This window comes from Pelecanus crispus, chromosome 14 (genome assembly GCF_030463565.1).
Source record: "Pelecanus crispus isolate bPelCri1 chromosome 14, bPelCri1.pri, whole genome shotgun sequence".
NCBI lineage: Eukaryota > Metazoa > Chordata > Aves > Pelecaniformes > Pelecanidae > Pelecanus > Pelecanus crispus.
This window is the reverse complement of record NC_134656.1, coordinates 16,810,178-16,831,681: the sequence shown is the minus strand read 5'-3', so window position 1 is coordinate 16,831,681 and position 21,504 is coordinate 16,810,178. Positions and strand designations below refer to the sequence as shown.

General features: G+C 41.8%; 1 protein-coding gene across 1 annotated transcript; it reads right to left on the bottom strand.

Moving 5' to 3' along the window:
- Nucleotides 1–256: 256 nt before the first annotated feature.
- ASIP (agouti signaling protein) lies at nucleotides 257–7,146 on the bottom strand. Its single transcript, XM_009489254.2, has 3 exons — nucleotides 6,966–7,146; nucleotides 2,106–2,167; nucleotides 257–433 (listed from the first exon to the last, which is right to left on the bottom strand). The coding sequence occupies exons 1-3, from the start codon at nucleotides 7,144–7,146 to the stop codon at nucleotides 257–259; spliced, it is 420 nt and encodes a 139-aa protein (XP_009487529.2).
- Nucleotides 7,147–21,504: the final 14,358 nt, after the last annotated feature.

Below are 21,504 nucleotides of genomic sequence, written 5' to 3'. Positions count from 1 at the left end.
AAAATGCAGGTCAGTTTTGCTAAAAATACCTGTTCTATGTCCCTGTTTGTCTGCCTCCTAAAAAACCATCCTGGTTATGATAGCATTAACCCCATGGAAAAAAAATCCAATGTTGTCCATTTAATTTTAAGAGGGGCAAATCCAAGCTGCCAGCTTCAAAGCTCTCTACTTTGGTTGCTAAACATATGGGGCAATTTGAAAAATACACTTGGGAAGCTAATGAAAGACACAAGCCTTACTGTGTTCCCAGTTTGGGTTAGCACTTTGGGTTTAACATTAGACATTGGCAGATGGTCTGAAAAATTCGGCATTTGCATAAAGCACAGTAGTTACAACACGAATTCAAGTGTGGCTTGCAGGTTCTGAAGTTTAGCACACAGTCAGCAGCTGGTGGGGGCCTTGGTTTCGGAGATGTCTTCAGGCCAGCATTTTTCTAGAAAAAAACCCATGAAAATTGATACCAATGTAAAATGAATAGGGGTCATAATAAAGCATAGGTGCAAAGACAGTGAACCGTGGGGGCTTCTGGCTTGAGATGAGTAGGCGGTTGCTAGCAGTGAGACCTTATTAGTAGCAATATAGAGATGTGGCAGGACTGGATCACGGGAAATGCTGGCTCGAGACCAACCTACCGAGCAAAATGGTAAACCCCGTGAGCCCCACATTTTGAGCAATGAGAAACATGACTGGATAGAGCGTTGGAAAACGCTCTGTAGGGAAGAATGTGGTGGCAGCAGTGAAGAAAGGGACACAAGAATCTGCAAAGACAATGACGTTATCAGTAAAGCAAGGAATTACTCTTGGTTCCCCACAATTTTCAAACGAAAGAGTGAAACCTCCCCGTCAATCTGCGGGGCTGGCACCGACTTTGTCTCTTGAGCTGCGAGGCTGAGGGAGAGGGGAGGTGACTTGGCAGTGCTCTACCTCGCATGGTTGGTTCGTCGAGCTGCCCGTGGAGCTCGGCAATGCTTTGTGCATCAGACTTGTGCGTGGGAATCCTTAACTGCAGGCACGGGTGAGTGAGCTGAAAGAGCGCTCTCGGCTACCCAGGGAGTGCTGCTTCTCTCTGTGATTTGGGAAGGTGGAAAACTTTGGGTGGACCAGCATGTGCCTGGGACCTGGGAGAGATCCCGGGAGCCCTCCAGCTACAGGCACCCTATGCACTTTTTTAACTTGGTAGTTTCTTAGGAGTGTCAATTTTAAGGTAAAGGGTCCTGTGGTTTCCAAGTGCCTTAGGAGCTTTTAAGGCAAAATGCTCTGACAAAGTTTGATGGCAAGAATGTCCTGCTTTGAGCTGAAGGTGGAACTGAACGTTGTCCTGAGGCCCCTTTCAACCTGGGTGATCCTGCAAATTTAGGAAGCATTTCAAGGAAGGTTAACCACACAAGACATCAATTAGGAAAAGAAGGAGCTCTAAATGTTTCTGGTTGCAGCAATGACTGATTTGGCTATAAATGGCCATCATGACATATTAAAAAGAAAGTAAAAATGCTATTTTTTTACTCTTCTAGACAATCTTTAAAATACAGGAGTCCAGCCCATCTAAGACTTCGTATTTGAGACCTACAGGTAACATCCCATTAAGGAAATCTATCAATCTGAATCTACTGATCTGATAAAATTACTAGTTAATATTTTTAGCCCAATACCAACTTCTTTGTATGCTTCTGCTCTAATTTTCTGGCACCTGCAGTTAAAAATCAGCATACAGTGAGCCTGGCTGCAGAGCCTGTACAGTTAACCCACGTGGTGTGACTGGGAATGATCCCTCTTTATGGTGGATGCCTAAATAATTTTACAAATACTTAAACAGCTCAAGGTTAAAGTACCTTTTGTATAAGAGAGGACTGTAAAAAACCAAAGCAAAATCAAAAGAAGACCCGCCCAAACCCAAACAATAACCTCTAACTAATCTGAGATCACATAGTTTTCTTTCCACCATTAATGTATTGCATCTGTTTTTACAGTATTTAGAGCTTCAAACTGTATGTAAATTATTTGTGGCAGGGAATAGCAGTAAAAGCCTTGCAAACGAATGCACTGAGGAAAACTATAGAAGTAATAAACCGTTCTAATTCAACAACGTTTTCTGAACAGCCACCTACCTTGGAAGATTTCTTGTTCTCCGCCTCTTTCCTGCTGACTTTCTGGGATCTTTTAGTTAAATCTTCAAAGAGAATAGCACAACATAATATTAAATCAGTTTTATGGCACATGCAATTTAATTGAGATGCTTAATACTATTTTTGTGCGAGAGAAGGCAGATAACCTGCATTGCCACCTCGTCCCTGCATGTTTTGCAGTGAAGACGTTCATCTTACACATAGCGTGTCTGAACTCGTGCCGTTGCTGTTGCTCGTGCGCGGCGGAAGAGCACTGCTGTTTGTATTTCAGGAGGCCTTTTTTACACATTCTTTGGTCAGATGGGAACAAGGAAAATAGTTCCAGAGAAATAAAATTAAAGGTCTCTGTGTGAAAGATGGGGTTACTTGTTAGTCACATGAACAAAAATAGGAAAAAACTTTTAGAATTCCGTTATTTTTTTTTCTGCTAAAAGGTGGTGTTACCTGCATAATTTTGGCAGGAATCAACAAGTGTACGCTGGTTTTCATGAGAGAAAAACTCTTTGCTGATTGGGCATAAACTCTTCATCTGTATGTTCATTCTTCAGTTCTTTGCTCCTTTTTCACCTACTGTCTTGTTTCACAAAACGTTACTTGCAAAGGTGTTTCTTTAACGGGCCTGTAGCTTTGAAAGGTTTGTGAATATTTGTGGAGTTGAATCTTGGATCTGGTAAATGTGTGTGTGGGGGGAGTGTTCAGACTATGCCTGATGTAACTTTTTTTTTTTTTCTGAACTTCCTCATATTATCCCTTGAGGGTTAATAGCATTTACTGCAGCTGTTGTGATTACCATATCAGCTCTAATGCTATTTATTACTGTATATAAACTCCAAGACTAAGACTTGCCTTAGGATCTAACACAGGAAAACTTAAAGCGTGAGACACTTCCCAGCTCGCTAACCTGATCAGGTATTTTTGAAAGCTTTATTCCGTGTGTGTGTGGTTTGTAATAAGCACTACCTGTAAGTAATGAATGACTGGGATAAAAAAATTTACATACACCCACCGATGAACGGTGGCTCCTTGTCTCTCCATATTATTATTGAATATTTAATAATTGCCAGGATTTATAGAATTACAGAATGAAGAATGCACATTTTGGGCTGTTCTGGGAGGTTTCATTTATTATCCTTACATCATTATGGTTAGGGTTATACATCTCTAAGAAACAGTGAGAGGAAAAACTATAAGTATGTAAAGTTATTGCCACTTAATAAGAGCACATCTTAAGAAAGGCGTTGCACTAACTAGGATTAGCGGTTTCGATCCTGTTCCAGCTGGCAGATTACGCTGGCTTTGTTATGCTGCCCTTTGAAACCTTCGGACAGTAACCAAGATGCTTGTAAGCCATTTCGTTCTACATTAATTGAATGTTCTATAGTGCAATTGTACAGGATTGTCTGGATTGCTTTGCCTATCAAATGGGTTGGATAACATTCAGTTAAAGGGTACGCGATGCCATTAAACAGACATTTAAACATTGGCATGATGTAAATGCGCTTTAATTATTCCAGGGAATTTGGTAAAGAAGAAAACGATGCCCAGTGGGCAGATGAGAGGGAAATGTAGAGGTGCTTTTTTTTGATGGGCGAGTCCTGTAATTGCCTTTTCTATAGTTCCTCCGGGCTGGGTAAAACGCCTGCTTCTCCCAGCTGGCCTCTGATCTCATATTGCTCATGCTCTACCTGCCGTCTTCAAGAGCTGCCCGACTGACCAGCTCCTTACAAATCTCATCTGTGACGATACGGGAAGCTGCGATGCAGGCTTGTGGAGGCACTGGTAACACACACCTCTACCCTGTGTTGATACAGCTGCAATTCAAAGCGCTATAAAAAGCATGTATTAATCAGATGTTTGCATGTTTTACTAGCTGATGCTAGCAAATCCTCGCTTACCTTTGATTCGACTCCAGCCTGGGGTTTTAATGAATTTAAGCCAGACATACCATCTTTTGATACCATGAGCACTGTGATTGATCGACAGCTGATTGCAAATGAGTTTTGTTACTCAAGTATGGTTACAGCAGCTTTCAAAAACCGAGCTGTAACACCAGTGCCGTCATCTCTGTTCTGTGTAGCCAACCAGACAGAACAGGGCTTAGTATAAGAAAATGTCGCTGAGATAGGAAGCTCTATCCAAAATTTTTAAATCAAGCTGACGAGAAATTTTTCTTTTAGCTTATACAAAAAGAGGTTATGTACATCAGCGTGACAAATTACAACTGATAAATTGTAAAGAAATTGACAGTATCAGGAGGGAAGAGGAGGCTGTGGTTATTTAAACACTCTCAATATTTGCTCTAAATTATTTGTTCCTGTGGCGGTGATGGGAAAGACCAGTCTGTCAGCCTTTAACCATGACGTTGTTATAATAAATATTATCATAGAATCATAGAATAGAATCATAGAATCATTTAGGTTGGAGAAGACCTTTAAGATCATCCAGTCCAACCGTTAACCTAACATTACCAAGTCCACACTAAACCAATCAAGGGTAGACTAGACTAAACCATGTCCCCACGTGCCACCTCTGCCCGTTTTTGAATGCTTCATGTGCGGCTTCATCCTCCCCCCCGTGTTGCAGGGGTTTTGCTGGGGCTGCAGGCAGGGGGATCTGTGGCAGAGCTGGAGGAGCCACCCTGCGCCTGCCCGTCCTGCTTCTGCCTGCCTGCTTTTCCCAGCTGCGTTCCCCTGTTTGCATTAGTTTCTCCCATTTCAGCCTGTTTCCATCCTCCGCAGGACTGTCTCCAAGGCCGTCTCGGATCGGCTGTCATCCTCCTGCTCGCGGTGGGAGGTATCAGCAGGCCTGGAAGGCGCCTTGGCCTGGTAAGCTGAACTCCAAAACAACGTCGGTGCGTGTCCTTTCTCCTGCACCTTCTTCCTCCACTCTTTTGAAAGGTCGTGGCTAGGGACTTTCAAATGCTTTTCACACGCCATGCATTAATGCATGCTTTTGATTAATTTATATTTAGTTTATCAAGTTATAATTCAATTATTTTAGTTAATAAGTGATAGAAGTAATGTGGTTATTGGTTGTCTGAAATAAAACCTAGAAAGGTTTGAGCGTGTGCTATTTCAGCTCCAAAATAAGCTACTTCAAAGCTTAGGTCAGATTCTATTGAATCAGAAAAAGAGGAATGCTTTGTATCAGTTTTACCACTCACGCTGTATTTTTTCAGTTTTCTTTAGGTGTGGCATAGCGGAGGATCAGACTGGCCTCTCACCCTTGAACAAGCGGGCTGCAGAAAGGCCTTGGGATACCTCTGGAAACGCCTCGTGCCCCAAGAAAGTGAGTGCAGCCCTGGCCAACGGTGTTACAGTGGGTTTTGCATCTGTATTTTCCTTTCTGGAATAGTCAGCCAAGACAAGTGGGCTGCGGAAGAGGTGAGTGCTACGCCAAGATCTGCTCTTTCGAATTATTCTCGCATTTTCAGCGTCAAACGTTCATTCTGTTTGTATGCGTGTAGGAGAAGAGCGAGCGTAAAGGTGAGCTGGAAGTTACGCTCTTTGCTTAGATTCAGCCCCTTAGCCTGCTGTGGATTTCTTTTCTTGCCTTGGCTAATTGCTTCATCTCTCTGTTGACTATAGAATGGGAAAGCAGCGCCGCCGGGCTTCACCGCGGCGCGGTGAGGATGCGTGGATGCTCTACTCCTGCGGGATGAGGTGTCTCTTGCAGACAACCGAACAGGGCAGTGAGGGAGGAAGGGGTTTTGTGAGGCGTTGCAGAACCATCCGAAGCAAAATGACCTGACAGCGTTGGGGGATTTTTGTTGTCTTGGATGTCTGTTGGCAAAGCGATATGGCATGACAAAGCCTATCTGCCATGTTTAAGGCTTGGGCGCATTTTTTGCGAGAAGATTGAGAAATCAGCTGAAGGGTATGTGGTTTATATCTCTGATTTTAATTGGAATAAAAAAAATGACTGGAAGTGTGAGACTGAAGGCATCTAGGATCACAAGGACCATGAAATACAGCTTGGGAGGCTGCAGAACAGCACAAGTTTTAATAAACTTGCAGTTAAACAACCTTGAGTTAACTCAGGATTCAGAGGTTCAGATTTCTTTGGAAATGCATGTGTGGAGCAACTGTTTCTCCTTAAAGAAACATTGTCCTGAGCGAGAGTGCAGAGAAAACACAGGGAACAAGGTAAGAAACCGACCTGCTTTAAGCAAAAGTCCTAAAAGCCTGTAGAAAGGAGCTAGACAAGAGAAACTTTTTTTTTTTTAAATTATTAACATTTTGACACAGTTATGAATGACGTTCTGCAGCTAATTATCCCCAAATACCTGTAAGTGTCTCGAAAGAAAAAAGTTGGCTTAAATTACATTGAAAGATTTATGGCAGACGCTAGGAAAAAATTTTGTGAAGAAAAGAGTTAAGCATTGCCCTAACAAGGTTATTCCCTAAGAGGGCAGACGGTCACCTGCCCGTAACGGTAGGGACGTAGCCGGTCCTGTCTTGGATAAACAGCTGACCTCTGGCTCTCCCTAGCAGTGCTCTTTTCTTCCCCTGGCTAAAGATCGCTTGGCACAGAGGTCAACTGAGGTTATATCAATACCTTCGAGAACTGTTGATTTCTCTGCCACAAGAGCAGATCCTGAGCAAAAAAGTTATGTTCATTTTTTCTATTTGCACTAGACTTTCCAAGGGAGATTAATGCCCATATTAATGGAAAAACACTTCTCTTCAATATCGACTGTGGCTGTATCGCCAAGGCAGTTCTGCACACTACTAAGGTATTTGTATGAAATTGCAGCATTGCAGTAACCTATCAGAATAATCCATATTAACAAGAAAATACAGTTGTTGATTAACTTGGCACCGAATGGCAGACTTTACTAACCTACTATGGAGATGGGTGGGAGATCTTGGAGATTCATTTTGTTGCTCCTTGACAGGTTGCATTCTGTCTTCTCTTCAATTGCCATGTAAGAAGCGGCAGCTCTGAGCAAACCGTAGCAGAGCAATAGGCTTAGGAAGAAGTTCTTTCTTTCCATCCTGGGGAGGAAAAATGGCATTGTCATGAAAAACAAAGTTGGTCAAAACCTGCGTGTAGAAGAGACACAAGGATACGAATCTCAGCAATGGTTTTCTGTCAGGTTGTGCAGCTTTAACACCATAACTTTGACAATTCTTTTGTTTCCAGCACTTTGCCTCTGATACTGGAATGCCTAAGATTACAGTTGTCTGAGTGGAAAAATGCTATCTCAAATACAACTTTCCTAGATGGTCTTTTTTTCTTTTTTCCCCGATTCTTTTCTCAGAAGGTTTATTTTCCCAACAGCTGTGAGTGAGTTCTCCCCACTGAGTTTTACAGTGTTGTTAATTATATGACTAAGGGGAGAAGAACAACTGCTGCCACTTTTGACCAGCTCAATTTTCCCAGATAATCTTTAGAATTTTGTGCTAGAAAACCTAGAAAAATAATGATAATTAAAAAACCCACAAATTATGTTTCCTATTAGTTTTCTCCATTTAAAAACAAGTCATGAAGAAATACCTGGTTTTATTATACCCTGGTGTGTGGCTGCTCTGATCCCACAGTGAATCATAGGTGCAACTCACGCAAGTTATAGAAGGCCCAGTGCTGTAAAGCATTTATGGGCCTTAGGGTTTAGTATGTACTTAATAACTTCTAAGACATAACAAAGTCCATGGGATTTGAGCATACTTATGGAGAAACCCGAGCTTTGCAGAATGGGGCCGTACGCCTTGGAAGAAAGCCACTGGCCCTGGCCAGCCTCTGCGTGACGCAGTGCAGCTCTACAGGGCACGCAGAGCGTAGCGCCATCCTGGGCTGCTTTTCTCGTAGGCTCTTAGCGCTGTCGAAGTCTGAAGTTGGCTTTTATTTCCATGTGGGTTAGTTTTATGCTGTGTCAGAGTTGTGGGAACCTTCCCCCAGAGGCACTGCCAGCCTCCAGATTTATGGGTAGCTTTTTGTCTGTGAAAAGCTCTACTAGCACTAAAAAGAGGGAGCGAAACCAAAAGTTTTGAGTAATTAATCTGGTTGTAATGAATTAATTTCCAGAGACTTAAAAGATGAAGAGCTTCTGCACTGGAAGAGCTTCAATGTAATCACTGCTGCTAAACTGAGTCTGTATTACGCTTGCTTTTATGGCCTCCACTGACCCACTCTTCCTTGTGAGATGTCGGATATTATGCCTCTAATTCCAAGTGCTTGGGCTCTTTTCGAAAATAGTCTGTTCTACAGGCCATGCTCATGTAACAAATCAGTGCTGGGTACATCAGCGCTGCTTTGGTGGCTGGTTGTATCTGTGCCATGAGACTATGCACCCAGATCTAGTTATGGCTGGTCGTGCCATGAGACTATGGACCCAGATCTAATAGGACTCCATTAGGATGGAGGGGTGCACGTGCTGGATCCTTCGTGATTTAGCCATCTGCATGAGCTGCAACTGAAATAGATATATCTGCCCTTGGAGTTTATAACAGGGGGGATTAACCTGTGGGGAACTGAATGCTCCTGTGTCAGCATTTCAAATGACGTGCAGCTGGTGTACTTCAAAGCTGATATGAAAGCTGAGACCCAAGTATAGTTATAACTATGGACAGATGTAACCTTTGAATGAGTTGATTAAAATTTTGTAATAGGAGATGAGAGGAGCCCTTAATTTGATCGTAAATCACTTACTAGAGGAGAAAGTACATCTTCTTTAGAAGAAAATAAAAATTGCAATAAACAAAAGGAACAAGTCCTGCCATGAAAATTTGTTGTGATGGTAAAATTGTGAGCTTGATTTTTCAGCTATTGCAATTTAGTAAAGAATCGAGGTGTCTTGACATGTATCTTTTCATTTTTTACATACTCTGATCTTGCAAACTCAGCCTTTGCCTGTGGTAATTGCCTGTGAATAATGGGAAGCATGTGAAAATATTTGCTAGGTAAGGAACCTAGCCTGATTTTTTTTTTTTTTTTCCTTGCAGAGGAGATACCCTTTTACTGTTTTTTCCCATCTCCTTTCACAAAAGATGCCCAAACCTGACTGAGGTTTCTTGTTGCTTTCTAAAGACTGTTCTAACACATAGTTATATATGTAGGTAACCATTTAGGTCATAACCATAACCATTCAGGTCAAAATTAGAACTTCTTTTTATGTAGCTAATTTTTACCAACCTGAGTATCCCTGGTGACATTCATATTCTAGGCATATGCTTAAAATTCAAAAAAGAGCCGAACAACAGCTTGTGTTCCCAAAAGCTTGTCTATGTTTTCCAAATACACAGTTGGTCAAATAAATATATTACTTAAAAAGTCTTGGCTTGCTTAACATTTAAGTATGCTGATTTTCACAGGATCTAAGCATACAAGGAAGAAATTTTTTACGCTGAGGGTGGTGAAGCACTTGAGCAGGTTGCCCAGAGAGGCGGTGGAGTCCCCATCCCCAGAACCATCCCAGGCCAGGTTGGACGGGGCTCTGAGTACCCTGCTCTGGCTAAAGCTGTCCCTGCTCATTGCGGTGCGGTTGGACTAGATGACCTTTAAGTGTCCCTTCCAACCCAAACCGTTCTATGATTCTATGATACAGCGCATGTCTATGACAGGTAGATGTAGACATTTGGGCTCTAATTCTTTCCATGCTCTGAGCTGGAGTGAAGAGAGCTAGCTGTGAGCTGGAAGCTGTTTAGATTTGCACATAGTGGTGTTCATGCTATAGATTTTGCTTTTTTTAAGCAACTTTTTAGCCTAGTTGCAGGATATGCTTTATAATATTCCTATGATTTTCAGATCAGTGTGTGCTGCCCATCTGGAGCATTGGCATAGCTGGCACGTAACTGTCTGCTGGAGACCATGTCGACACGCCCCCAAAGTGCTGTTTAAATAAAATTCTTCTGTCCCCAAATGTTGTTTCCATTGTACTTCCTTGTCTTAATCTATCTCGGCAAAACTGCCAATGAATGCAATTGCACCTGTGCAAATCTAATAAAATAGTAAAATTTTACACCTTGCATCTGTTCACTTCGAACAGAGTGACACCTGAACGTGCTCTAGTGTTAAAATGAGTGACTGAACGTGGAAAATGCATATATTGGTGAATATGCATTTGATGGGCAAACTATACCACCTGGCTAGAAAGGTGACACTACTTAAGGCAGGACAGTCTGCTCGATGTGTGCAGCAGAGTTCTTGAAAAGGTGAAAGAGGTGGAAAGTGGAATCAGAAGTGAAGATGAGAAAAAAGGTGCTTGTAATCTTGGGTTTCATCTTTTGCATCATATCACAAAACCCTTGCCCAAGTTTGCCTTTTTTTTTTTTTTTTTTTTTTTTGGTATTAGAGAGAGGTTTGCTTTCCAGTTTTGCTCATTATTTTCCTAATTTTCTTTCTGGGACTCATCAGAGGCTGTTTAAGGCAATCAAACTATTTTCCTTAGCTCCAGCAAGCTTCACATCTGCTTTTCTATGAACACTTAGTCTTAAAAGAGTTTATTTTCCTTTTGAGCTCCTAACAACAAAGTAAATTGCTTTAATAGTTGCATCTTTAGAGGGTTAAAATTTACTGCTTTAATGAAGCTAAAATGTAAAACTTTAACCTTTTTTAATTGTTATTTATGGGGACTTAGTCTTGCACAGCACTGAAAACTTACCACTGAACTTTAGCAGCAGTTCAGTAAATTATGTAAGTAAATACTTAGCACATGGCAGTGCCCTTTATTGTCCAGGGAATGACAGAAATACATTTAAAAACAAAACAAAAGCAAGCATTTAAAAATTTGTTGACTGTCATCAGAGATTGCAGTACCCTTTTCTATGCCATTTCCTCTGTGCTTTGGCTTATTATAGGTATATAAGGCATTTTAATACCTACACCAATTGTTAGCTCTCACAAGCATTTTTCCTGAATGTAAATTTGGAAAATGACAGATGATGTGAAAGAGCTTTTGTCTCTTTTTAATCTATTTTCTGTGATATCCTATTAAAAATCTTCATGAGGAAATTTGATTTCCCCAGAAACACCCTGAACGTTCAACACTTTTAGGGGAATTCATTTCCTGTCATGGCTGATTTCATTCTGTTTGGAGATTTATCCTCATACAACAACAGAGTGAACAGTTTGACACATTCGTACATAAAGTCTGCCATAAACAGTGGAAAGGACAAGTTGAAATTTTGTTAGGTCTGACAAATTTAGACCAACTCATAAACAAACTGGCATCCTTATAAGTAGCTGAAAATAGCTGCTTAGAAAAATAAAGTGTTAGTACGTGAACAAAGAAATATAAAATACTGAAAACTGTGTTACAGCACTCAGTAAGTCACTGAAAAATCTTCACCTATGCTCTCCTGCTGTGCTCCCATTTTGAAAAGGGTAGGACAGAAAAAGAGGGAATGAAAGGAAAAAAGCAAGAATTAGTAGGTGCCTTGAAAGATGTTGAGATTTTAAGATGGAGAGAGACTGAAAAAGTTAGGAAATTAAATGTGGAGGTTAATAGGATGACTGGGGAGATTCTAAGTGATTGTTTCATGGTCACCTAGAACCGTGCTATCCAGTCACCAGAGCAATCCCATCTCAACCATCAGGTTTCAGCAAAGGAATACAAATAAAAAGGGAAATGGTGTGTTAAGGGACATTTGGAGGGAAAGGAATGAATCCACCCGAGACAAATGGGAGTCACTAGCGCTCCAGGCAGCGCTCCCCTGACCCCAGTTCCGCTGCAGCATTAGTTTCCCAACAGCAGGTTAGGATTGACTGCACAGAATGCAAAGCACTGAATTCTCTCCTCTTCCTTTCTTCATCAGCTACTGGAGGAAACAACCAGGCACCCCTCTGTCTTTATTTTATTACATGAAATGCTTTTGTAATCTCTGTGGTGCTGTGGAACTGCGTGCCTTAAATCAACTTTGACAAGTCATTTCCCATTGAGCTGTAGAGTAGTTGAGGCAGTAAGGGACATATGGAAGTCATCCTACTTCCTGCTCAAACCAGTGCCAAATTAGATCAGGTTGACTTGGGTTCTCATTCAATCAAGACCTGAATATCTCCACGGACAGAGTTTACAAAACCTCTCATTTGATCAACTCATCCAGCCTATCAGGCACTCCTACCAACTTGGTACGATGAGAAAACTTGCTGAGAGTGCAGCCTATTCCATCAACTAGATTCTCTTTATAAATAAAGATGCGAAGCAGTACTGGTCCCAGTTTTGACCCTTGATGGACTCCATTAGTAATTGGCCAACAGCTGGACTTCATACCAGTGATCAACAGCCCTTAAGCCTGTGCACCAGCCAGTTTTCCACCTCCCTTATGGTCCACTAACTCTCACTAGTTTGGCTAAAAGGAGACTACCGGAGACTTTGTCAAAGGCCTTGTTGAATTCAGGGTATACCTTGAGCAATATGCTCTCCTTTCCATTTATGCACGCATCCAGTTATTGGCACCTCCATTCACCTCAGCACAGATGGCAATCAGGTTGGTCAGGTATGATTTGCCTTTAGTAGTGTGTGTATATATATATATATATATAAAAAAAATATCCATGCTTGCTGTTCACAATTCCTTTTTGTCCTTCCTGTGGCTGGAAATGGCTTCAGGGAATATTTGCTCTACCACCTTCCCAGGGACTGAGGTCAGCCCGGCTGACCTGTAGTTCCGTGGATGCTCTTCTTGCCCTTTCTGAAGATAGATGTGATATTTCCTTTTTCCAGGTATGAGGAGCCTCCCCCAGTGGCCATGACCTTTCAAAGTGAGCAGCCTGGCAGTAACATCAACCAGCATCTTCAGCGCCGTGGGATGCACCCTGCTTGGTCCCATGGACTTTTCTATGTCCAGAAGGTTTATGTGCCCTCTGCACTGTACCTTCCTCTGCAGTGGGTAATGCCATGTTCCCAGAGGCTCTGCCTCTAGGCTCAGGCCAAAAGCAGAGCTGCCAGCCTGTGGAAGACACCAAGTACTTCATCTTTTTATATATCCCTGCTCCACTGACTGCTTGAGTCGCTATAGATAAGCTCAAAGCCTCCCTTGGCTGGGATGTTGGTGGCTGTGTGGTTGGGCAGCAATGGGTAATAGCATGAAGGTCCAGAGGAGCCTTGGCAGTCTTTCTGCAACTCCTCAAATCTCAACCCCCAGCAAGCAACAAACCTTTGGAGTTTCGCAGATAGGGGCCTCCATCTCCAAGAGGGTGACTATGTCCCACCACTTCCTCTTGATGAGGACACTGGGGTCAGCCTTTTCCTTCTGGATGCCACCGAGTCTGCCAACCACCTCCTGCAGATCCTTCACCCATGACGTGGCAACCCAACCAGTGCGCACCTCCCAGAGGTGTGAGGCTCAAGGGGAGGCCCGGGGCACTCCCTGCGGCCAAGACCCAATGGCCGTATCCTCCTTCTGGGTGGTGCAACATGGCAGTGCCAGCGATGTGCTCTGCGGGGTTTCACCGCTGTTGTCATGCCATCCATAGCAGTCTCATGTGGACTCAAGCAGCATCTCCGGGGTGTCTTTGCATTGAGAGTTAAGTGCTGCGATTCACGCTGGTCAGCTGCTGAACTCCAGTGTGTCTCCCCCGTTCACAGCCCCCCTACACATATGATGCCGAATGTGCTACTTTCACTTAAACATAAGCATATGTTTATGCTGCTGAACTCCAGTGTGTCTCCCCTGTTCACAGCCCCCCTACACGTATGATGCCAAATGTGCTACTTTCACTTAAACATAAGCATAACCATAATCTAACGCTGGAGGAATGGAGTGATCAAAACCTGGTGGAAGGCAGTCCTCAAATCCTGGAGAACTGCAGTGCTCAAATTCTGGATGGGTGGTGTTCTCAAAGTTTGGGGCAACGCCCATTTCATTAACTGAAGCAGGAGGCTTTATAGCTTTCATACCTTTGAGTATCTCATATCATGCATATATATTACAAAAGCATCGATATGAAACTGATGGCATCCTCTACAGTCTGCTGCTGTTAAGAATAGTCATAATTTGATCAATGGAAGACAGATGTCCCTTTCCTTTATCAAAACTAACACGGATAAAAAAAGCCCACAACAACAAAACCAGGCAAAACTATACCGTCTTGAAAAGTATCCAGTGTGATGGTGCATACCAAGCAAAGGGTTGGATCCTTGTCTCACTTTTCATACAGATGTTAGATGCCACAATTGAGGATGGAGTGAATTTTAAAACTAAAAATAGACTGTAATAATAGAAATACTTAGACAAAACTAATGTCAAGAAGCAACTCTGAATGATAGGAGCTGTTGTTCTACCCAAGTGGAAAAGGGACAGGGAATCAATAATTTTTATGCCTATTTGGAGTGATCAGTATGAATGCTGTGGGTCTTGTAAATTGTTTCATGGATGCTAGCTGTATGGATTTAGAAGTGATTATTGAACTGATGATTTAGAAGAGCTCTCAAGACAGTAGCCAGAAGCCCCTACAATAGGACTGCTAAATATCTATGAGAGGGGAAAACTGTAATGAAGCTATAGGCTTACAAAAGCACACAAGACCATTCTGATCATATGGTCTGACTTCTACAACAGGCTATAGACCCTGCCTGGATTTCACTGCTTAATTCTTAATTAAACTAAGTGATAAAATGTCTGGTAATTTGTTACTCTAAATTTGTCTTATTTCAGTTTCTAGGAACTGAACCCTTCTAAACCTTCCTCTTCACTGTGGGAAATGCCTTTTTCTTCACCCCCACACCCCAAGAGGTGCTTGGATGAGCAGGTAGCTTCCTAATATTCTCCCAGCTCAGGTGAACAGGTTGAGCCCATAGAATTACTAAGTATAAATTACTTTTCTCCCACTTCTTCAGTTATCCGCATGGCTTGTCTGTTCAGTTTTCTAATTTTTCATTAGAAGCAGAGGTAGTGTTCCTTTAGTGACCTTGCCGATGTCAAAGAGTTTCCTTACTCACCCTAGTTATTTTTAATCAAGTTCTCTATTTTCTACTCCAAACTTTTTCTAGGATCTCAGTCAAGCCAATCCACGTATAATGGCCTTATTGTCCATGTAGTCATTTAAGTCAGTGGCAATTATCTAGCTGTTCCATGTCTTACTGAAGATGAGCTTCCCACCCAGTTTCACCAGCTTAGCAGTTAGCACCTACTTTAAACTCGTTATTGAGCCTTCCTTCAAGGAGCAACTGATTCCACCTGCATGGGATGGAACCGTGGGGTTGTGGTTGGATGGACTGGTGGATGGGTGGATGAATGGGTGGGCTGATTGATCGATCGATCGATCGATCGATCGATCAATCAATCAATCAATCAATCAGCCAGCTAGTCAGTCCACTGATTACAGAAGGAATCCTGGATTCCTGCCTTAAAGACTACAAGGGGAAGGAGTGCTCCTCTCTCTCAATGCTGAATGTACATCTTGGTTATGAGAAGCTCCCTGTTCATCAGCCAGCATGTTAAATGCTTTGTGGTGAGTTATTTAGACCAGTTGATCTAAAACAACTTCAGTACCTGTCTTCTGATTGACTGGTAGATGGTAAAGTGTTTTTAACACCTATTTTTTTTTACCCCAATAGTGAGTGGAATAATTTTTTTGTAAACTTTTGCCCTTTCTGTGTTGTTATTTTTGGTTTAAGTTCAGGTCATATGCTATCACATAATAGATACATAGCATTATTATCTTCAGGGTGCTCTACAGGCCCTACTTGGAATTTAATTTGCCTGCCACAGGTTATCATTTCGCTTCCTCTTTTTGAATAATTCTAATCTTCTGTTTTATTTTTACTAACATCAACGTCTTCTAACATTTTATCCTTTTAAAATTGCTTTAGAGCATTGTTCTCCTGGCCCACAGGTTGTTTGAAGGTCAGGGACAGGACTCTCTGATTGAAAATGTACTGGGATTTAGGGCACTTTATAAAGCATTCTTTGAATATTCTGGGCTCTTCCTCGTTTTCTGCATGTTTAAGTCTTTCTCCTAGCTCATTTGGAAGAAATGTAAGTTACAATTCTTCCCAGCTCTGTGGAGCTGCCTCTAGGACAGGCATGTTCTCAGAAGAAGGGAAACTGGCAAAGTGGCTGTCTTTGAAGACTGTAGGAAAGAGGAAGCTGAGAAAATATTGTTGTTGCCCCATGTTCGCTTTCCAGAGAAACAACTATATGACATACTTATCCCCTTAGTATCTTGAAAGAGCTTACATATTGTTTTGATTGAGACATTACTCTTTTGACACGTCCTTCTACTCTCTTCTTATGCATGACTAGATATAGGCTTTACAGACATGACGTCCTATTTGTATTCTCTATAAAGCCTCTGTTGTCTCTAGGTTTTGTTCTATTTGTACATTCAGGAACAAATTAGTTTTTAAGTTACAATCAAGACAGCTAAGAGATGAAGTTATTGGCTTTTAATTTAAAAACAAGATATCTAAGAGATGAAGTTATTTGTTTTTTAATAGGATATGAGTTATGAGATATTTGATCTGACACTGGTGGAGGCTGATGGTGGATTAGCTTCAGAAATCCTTTGGGCAACAAAAATCCTTCTGGCAATGATAGAAATGTGATAAATAAGAGCAACGGCCAATTTATATATGATGGTAAAACCAAAATAAAATCACTCTCTGGCTTTTCCTGCTGATTAATTTTAAACGACTTGCTTGAAAGAGTTTCCACGGTGAAGGTAATGGAACTGGAAGAAGTGCTGAGTACCATATGATACCTATTTGCAGTGGATGGAAAGCAAAGTGAGTAATAGGAGATGCAGTATTGGTAGAGGTCCCTACTGGGTAGTACATGCATAGCAGATGGGGTAGAGCTGTGGCGATCGGACTCGGTGATCAAGCCAGGATGTTATATCTGAGAGACTGTTGGGGCCCTGAGTGCACCAACAGGGTCTGGCAGCCTCTTCCCCGCTGCTGGCGGTTTGGCTGCCTGTGCCGAGGGCCGGCTCCGATATGGCGCAGCTGTAACCACTGTAACCTGGGATTGGGCTGCTCGGGAAGAGCTGGGAGATGCCTCCTCGGGGCTCTGTGCTTCCCTTGGATGCCATGGAGAAGGCAGGAATTCCTCTTTAGCTGATGGCAGAAGGACCTGCAAGAGGGAAACTCGAAGGGGCTATGACTAAAGGACCAAATTTAAAAAAGAATAACTATCTTTTGCTTGTTTTCCATGTGTAACAGAGCTTCTAGATATCCCACTCTTTTGCTTGCCCATATCCTTGATATCCTAATCTAGAGGGTTCTGACTCATGTTAATCTTTGTCTGGTAATAAGCGTAATTTCTGCTTGAAGTGCCTCTTGCTTATTGGTGACACGTGTTGGTCTGCCACAGCCAAGAAAGTGCTGACTGGGGGGAGGGGACACCTTTCTGGCATGGTCACTGGTGATTATGGGGAGAAATGGAAGTTTCTGGACATTCCTTCCACATCTGGGCAACGTCTAAAAAATTTCCAAGATCTGGACTATTCTGACTCACTAACAATTACTCTTTAGAACATTTATCCAAAGGCTGATATGGGTTTTCTACTACAGAGACATTATATATATATATAGATTTTTTTTTTTAACTAAGAAATACAAATTTAAGCAGAATTGCTGGAAATTACATTATAGAATCATAGAATGCTTTGGGTTGGAAGGGACCTTGAGAGATCATCGAGCCCAACCCCCCTGCAGTAAGCAGGGATTGAACCTGTGAACTTGGCGTTATTAGCACCATGCTTTAACCAACTGAGCTAACCCGGCTGGTCATAGTCTGTGTTATGTGCTAACTAACAGTTAGACCTTCCGTTTAGTTATGATCTTAGAAGTCTCTGAACCTGTGCCAGGAGTGTGGTTGTTCCCTTCAGCTAGGGCATGCTGGGGACATGCTTCTCACAGATAATCCTGGAGACAAAGACGTTGCTGTTACGATTATGGCCCTACAGTTTTCTTAGTAACTTGACCTACCTCTCCACTTATTTATTTCCAAGTGTGTTGTTTCTTCTTTTTTAAATCTTGAGATCTTTGAAATGTCTTTAGCTCTAGGGAAATAAATCATATATATCTCCTGAGTGTCAAGCTTTGAGTCAGACCTACTGAAGCAGCCCATTCCAAAATCTTAGAAAGCATACGCTGAAACAGTAAGCTTTGAAATTCAACATGCAAATGATAAAAAGCTTAGGGTGAATCCTTAAATAGGTATATCTCTGTAGATATTATTTAGGGATATACATATATATAATATGTAGTAACTGCAATGTACTTATTTTGTTTCATGCGTTGTGTCCCCCGAAATGCAAAGAGTATTGCTTTCAGATGATCTGCCTGAAGTTGCTTCTCTGCCACTTTGAGGCGGGGGGAGGGGGGAAGTCTTTGTAGATTCTGCGTGGTTTGGGCTCAGAAAGGTGTCTGTATGGATCCTTTCTTGACTCACGTTTTTAATTGATCACAGGAATGTACAAGAACAGCTCAGCACAGAGCTTTATTTCATTTTATCATGTTACAACCGATGACTCGTTGTGGGTTATTGCAGATGGTTCCTCACAATGGGATTGGTCACCTTTATGCTTTTTCTTTTAAGCAAACATATTACCACCACCAAGAAACGTGGGTATCGTTACCAGCTGCAGCCTTCCCAGAGGGTTTGCCCTGAAAGAACATGCCTGCTGCCAGCAGCTAAAACTAAAACTGCCCAAAATGTAGACTGGAGAGACTTCAAACTATCCAAATAAAATGCACGTCACTCTAAAGGCGGGGGAAGGAGGGACGACTCTGTAATCAAATAACACCTCTAAAGAACTCTTCCTGTCTCAATCAGAAGTGTTTCTAATATTAAGAAGATGGCTCACAAACTACGAAATTGCAAAGGCACTTTTGAACACTATGAGCTATTCTTTTCTTTCATCCTATGGCTGAAAGTCAAAAGAAAGAGAGCTGTAGCATTGTATTGGGTCTGGCTGAGATGGGGTTAATTTTCCCAGCAGCAGCCCCACGGTGCTGTGCATTGGTAGCTGGAAAGGTGTTGGTAACACACCAGCGTTTTGGCTGCTGCTGAGTGGTGCTTGCACAGCGTCACGGCCGTGTCCCCAACATTCGACCCTCGCCAGCAGGCTGGGGGTGGGCAAGACCTTGGGAGGGGACAGAGCCAGGACAGCTGACCCAAACTGACCAAGGGAATGTTCCATACCATACGACATTGGCTCAGCAATAAAAGCTAAGAGAAAGGAGGAGGAGGGGGCACTTGTTGTTATGACATTTGTCTTCTGGAGGAACTGCTCTGCGTACCGAAGCCCTACTCCTGGCAAGTGGCTGGATGTTGCCTGCTGAAGGGAAGTGGAGAATAAACCTTTTGTCTTCCTTTGCTTCTGCACATGGCCTTTGGTTTTGCTTTATTAAACTGCCTTTATCTGGACCCATGAGTGGTTTTCCATCTTATTTTCTCCTCCCCCATCCTGCTGAGGAGGGGAGTGATAGAGTGGCGTGGTGGGCACCTGGCAATCAGCCCAGGTCAACCCACCACAATAATATAGAAGGAGAAATAAAGTAGGGAAAAAAAAGTAGACAAAAATATGGAAAAGAGTAAGAAATGCATCTGTTTAGGAAAATAACAAAAGTAATGACATGAACAATTTTATTGTTCATTTTCTAGTGACTGCGGTCACTATAAAATCAATAGAAGCGCTGTAGAAATTTAGGTCAGAAGAAAAATGCAAATGGCAATCGTAAATTATCTCTCAATTTTGTACCTTGTTAACTATGTAAAGCAACTGTTGCTTGCTAAACTTGCTCAGAATTATATATTATGAATACTAATGGAGGATTAGACACTTGGATATGTGTAGCGTAGAATTACTTTTTTGTGACATGCTATAGAGAGAAATTACAGGGCAAATTAGAAAAAGAATTACAGTCCGAAGTTTGAAGATGAATATTACTACTCCCAAAACAAATACAATCTAATCCCTTAAAATCTTTCAGGAGTTATAAAAGCTTCAGGAAAATGAAGATTTTATTTCAATGTTAATAGTAATTTTACTTACCTCGCTTAGATGGGGGGGAAAAAAATAATTTAGCTAACCAATTGAAGCAGTGTAAAAATACAGCTTAGGAACTTTGTTACTTTGTTAACATTAAAATCACACAATAAAAGTGTATAGAGATAAAATAAAATTTAAAATAATTTCAGAAAGAAACTTAGATACAAGTAGACTAAATTGAAAAGCAAAATTTACAACAAAAAATTGAAGAGCCGGATACATCAAACAGAATTGAAATGATCTAAATCACGGGCAATACTGAAAAAGAAGTATTTGAAATTGAACAGAAAACTGGAGCAAATAAATGCGGAAGAGCAAAATGGTGAAATATCAAAGTAAAGAGAGTTTTAAAACTTTACTGCTTCCCAGATCAGTAAGATAGCTTCGCAGGACTGATTTGAGCATAAAGGAAGACAAACCTCTCCAGTGCCCTGTAGCAGTAAAACATGATCTTTTAAGTTCAAGCAATGCAGCGGAAGATAAATGCCCTGCAGAAGATGTTAAATGTTTTGGTCCTACCGAAATGGTGAGCTGTTGTCCTATTCATCAGGCTCTAATGAAAATCAATGCAGCTGGTCTCCCTTGTTCTGCTGATCTTCAGAGAACATAGGCAAAGCCTTTGGAGTTGTTTGACTGCCGAGCAGCCTGCTTTTAAATATCGCCTCCTCCCGAAAGCAATGCAGATGCTAAATTTTAGCTGACAAAATTATAAAGAGGATGGACAGTCTATTCTTTTCTACTTCAATTTCTGCTTTTTTTTTTTTTTTTTTTCCCCAGTCCTTCCTCCCCCACCCTTCACTGCTGCCCTGAAAAAAATCCGGTGGAAAGTTGACCCTCAGCCCCTCCTCTTTCTCCCCATTTGAAAGCCATAGGGAGAGCCTGGATCCTGCAGTCTTCAGGCAGAGATATTTTCAGCTGATGGCAGCTAATTTTTTTTTTCTCCTGTCACTTGGGTAGAAAAACATCCATAGCAGGGGAACAACTGAAAAGATCTGCCAATTAAAAAAATGTGGTGTGCAATTTAGTCCTTGTTTAGGGCTGGTTACTGCAAGTTTCTGCATCTGGCAGCCTCGCTCCCCGGAATGATTGCAAGCGCTGGGCATGTGCACGAGCAGCTCCTCATCGGTTTCTGAAGCATGGCGATAGCGGAGTTTTTCATGGATTAACTCCGCTCCAGTGGGATAGTTTTGTGGAGTAATTAAAGTAAGAGCATAGAGGAGGAAAGGCTTTTTTTCTTAAGCTTGAAAACTGCATGTACAAACCCCAGCTGAGTTTAGCAGAATGTGGACGCAGTTATCCAAAATGTATCAAACGTCCATTTATATTTTCAAGGGTTTAATGATATATTTCAATGGTATATTAAAACTTTTTGTTGGCTATTTTACAGTCCCGTGAAAGTCACACGTGCCATGAGGGTTTGGTTTTTTTTTTTTTTATGCCT

Excerpts from the sequence above, each read along its gene's own strand:
- ASIP (XM_009489254.2), bottom strand. The coding sequence starts at position 7,146 with ATGACAATGCCATTTTTCCTCCCCAGGATGGAAAGAAAGAACTTCTTC. Across the intron at positions 2,168-6,965 it reads CCCACCCATCTCCATAGTAG|ATTTAACTAAAAGATCCCAG; the intron begins GTTAGTAAAGTC and ends TTCTCTTTGAAG. Across the intron at positions 434-2,105 it reads AGAACAAGAAATCTTCCAAG|AAAAATGCTGGCCTGAAGAC; the intron begins GTAGGTGGCTGT and ends GTTTTTTTCTAG.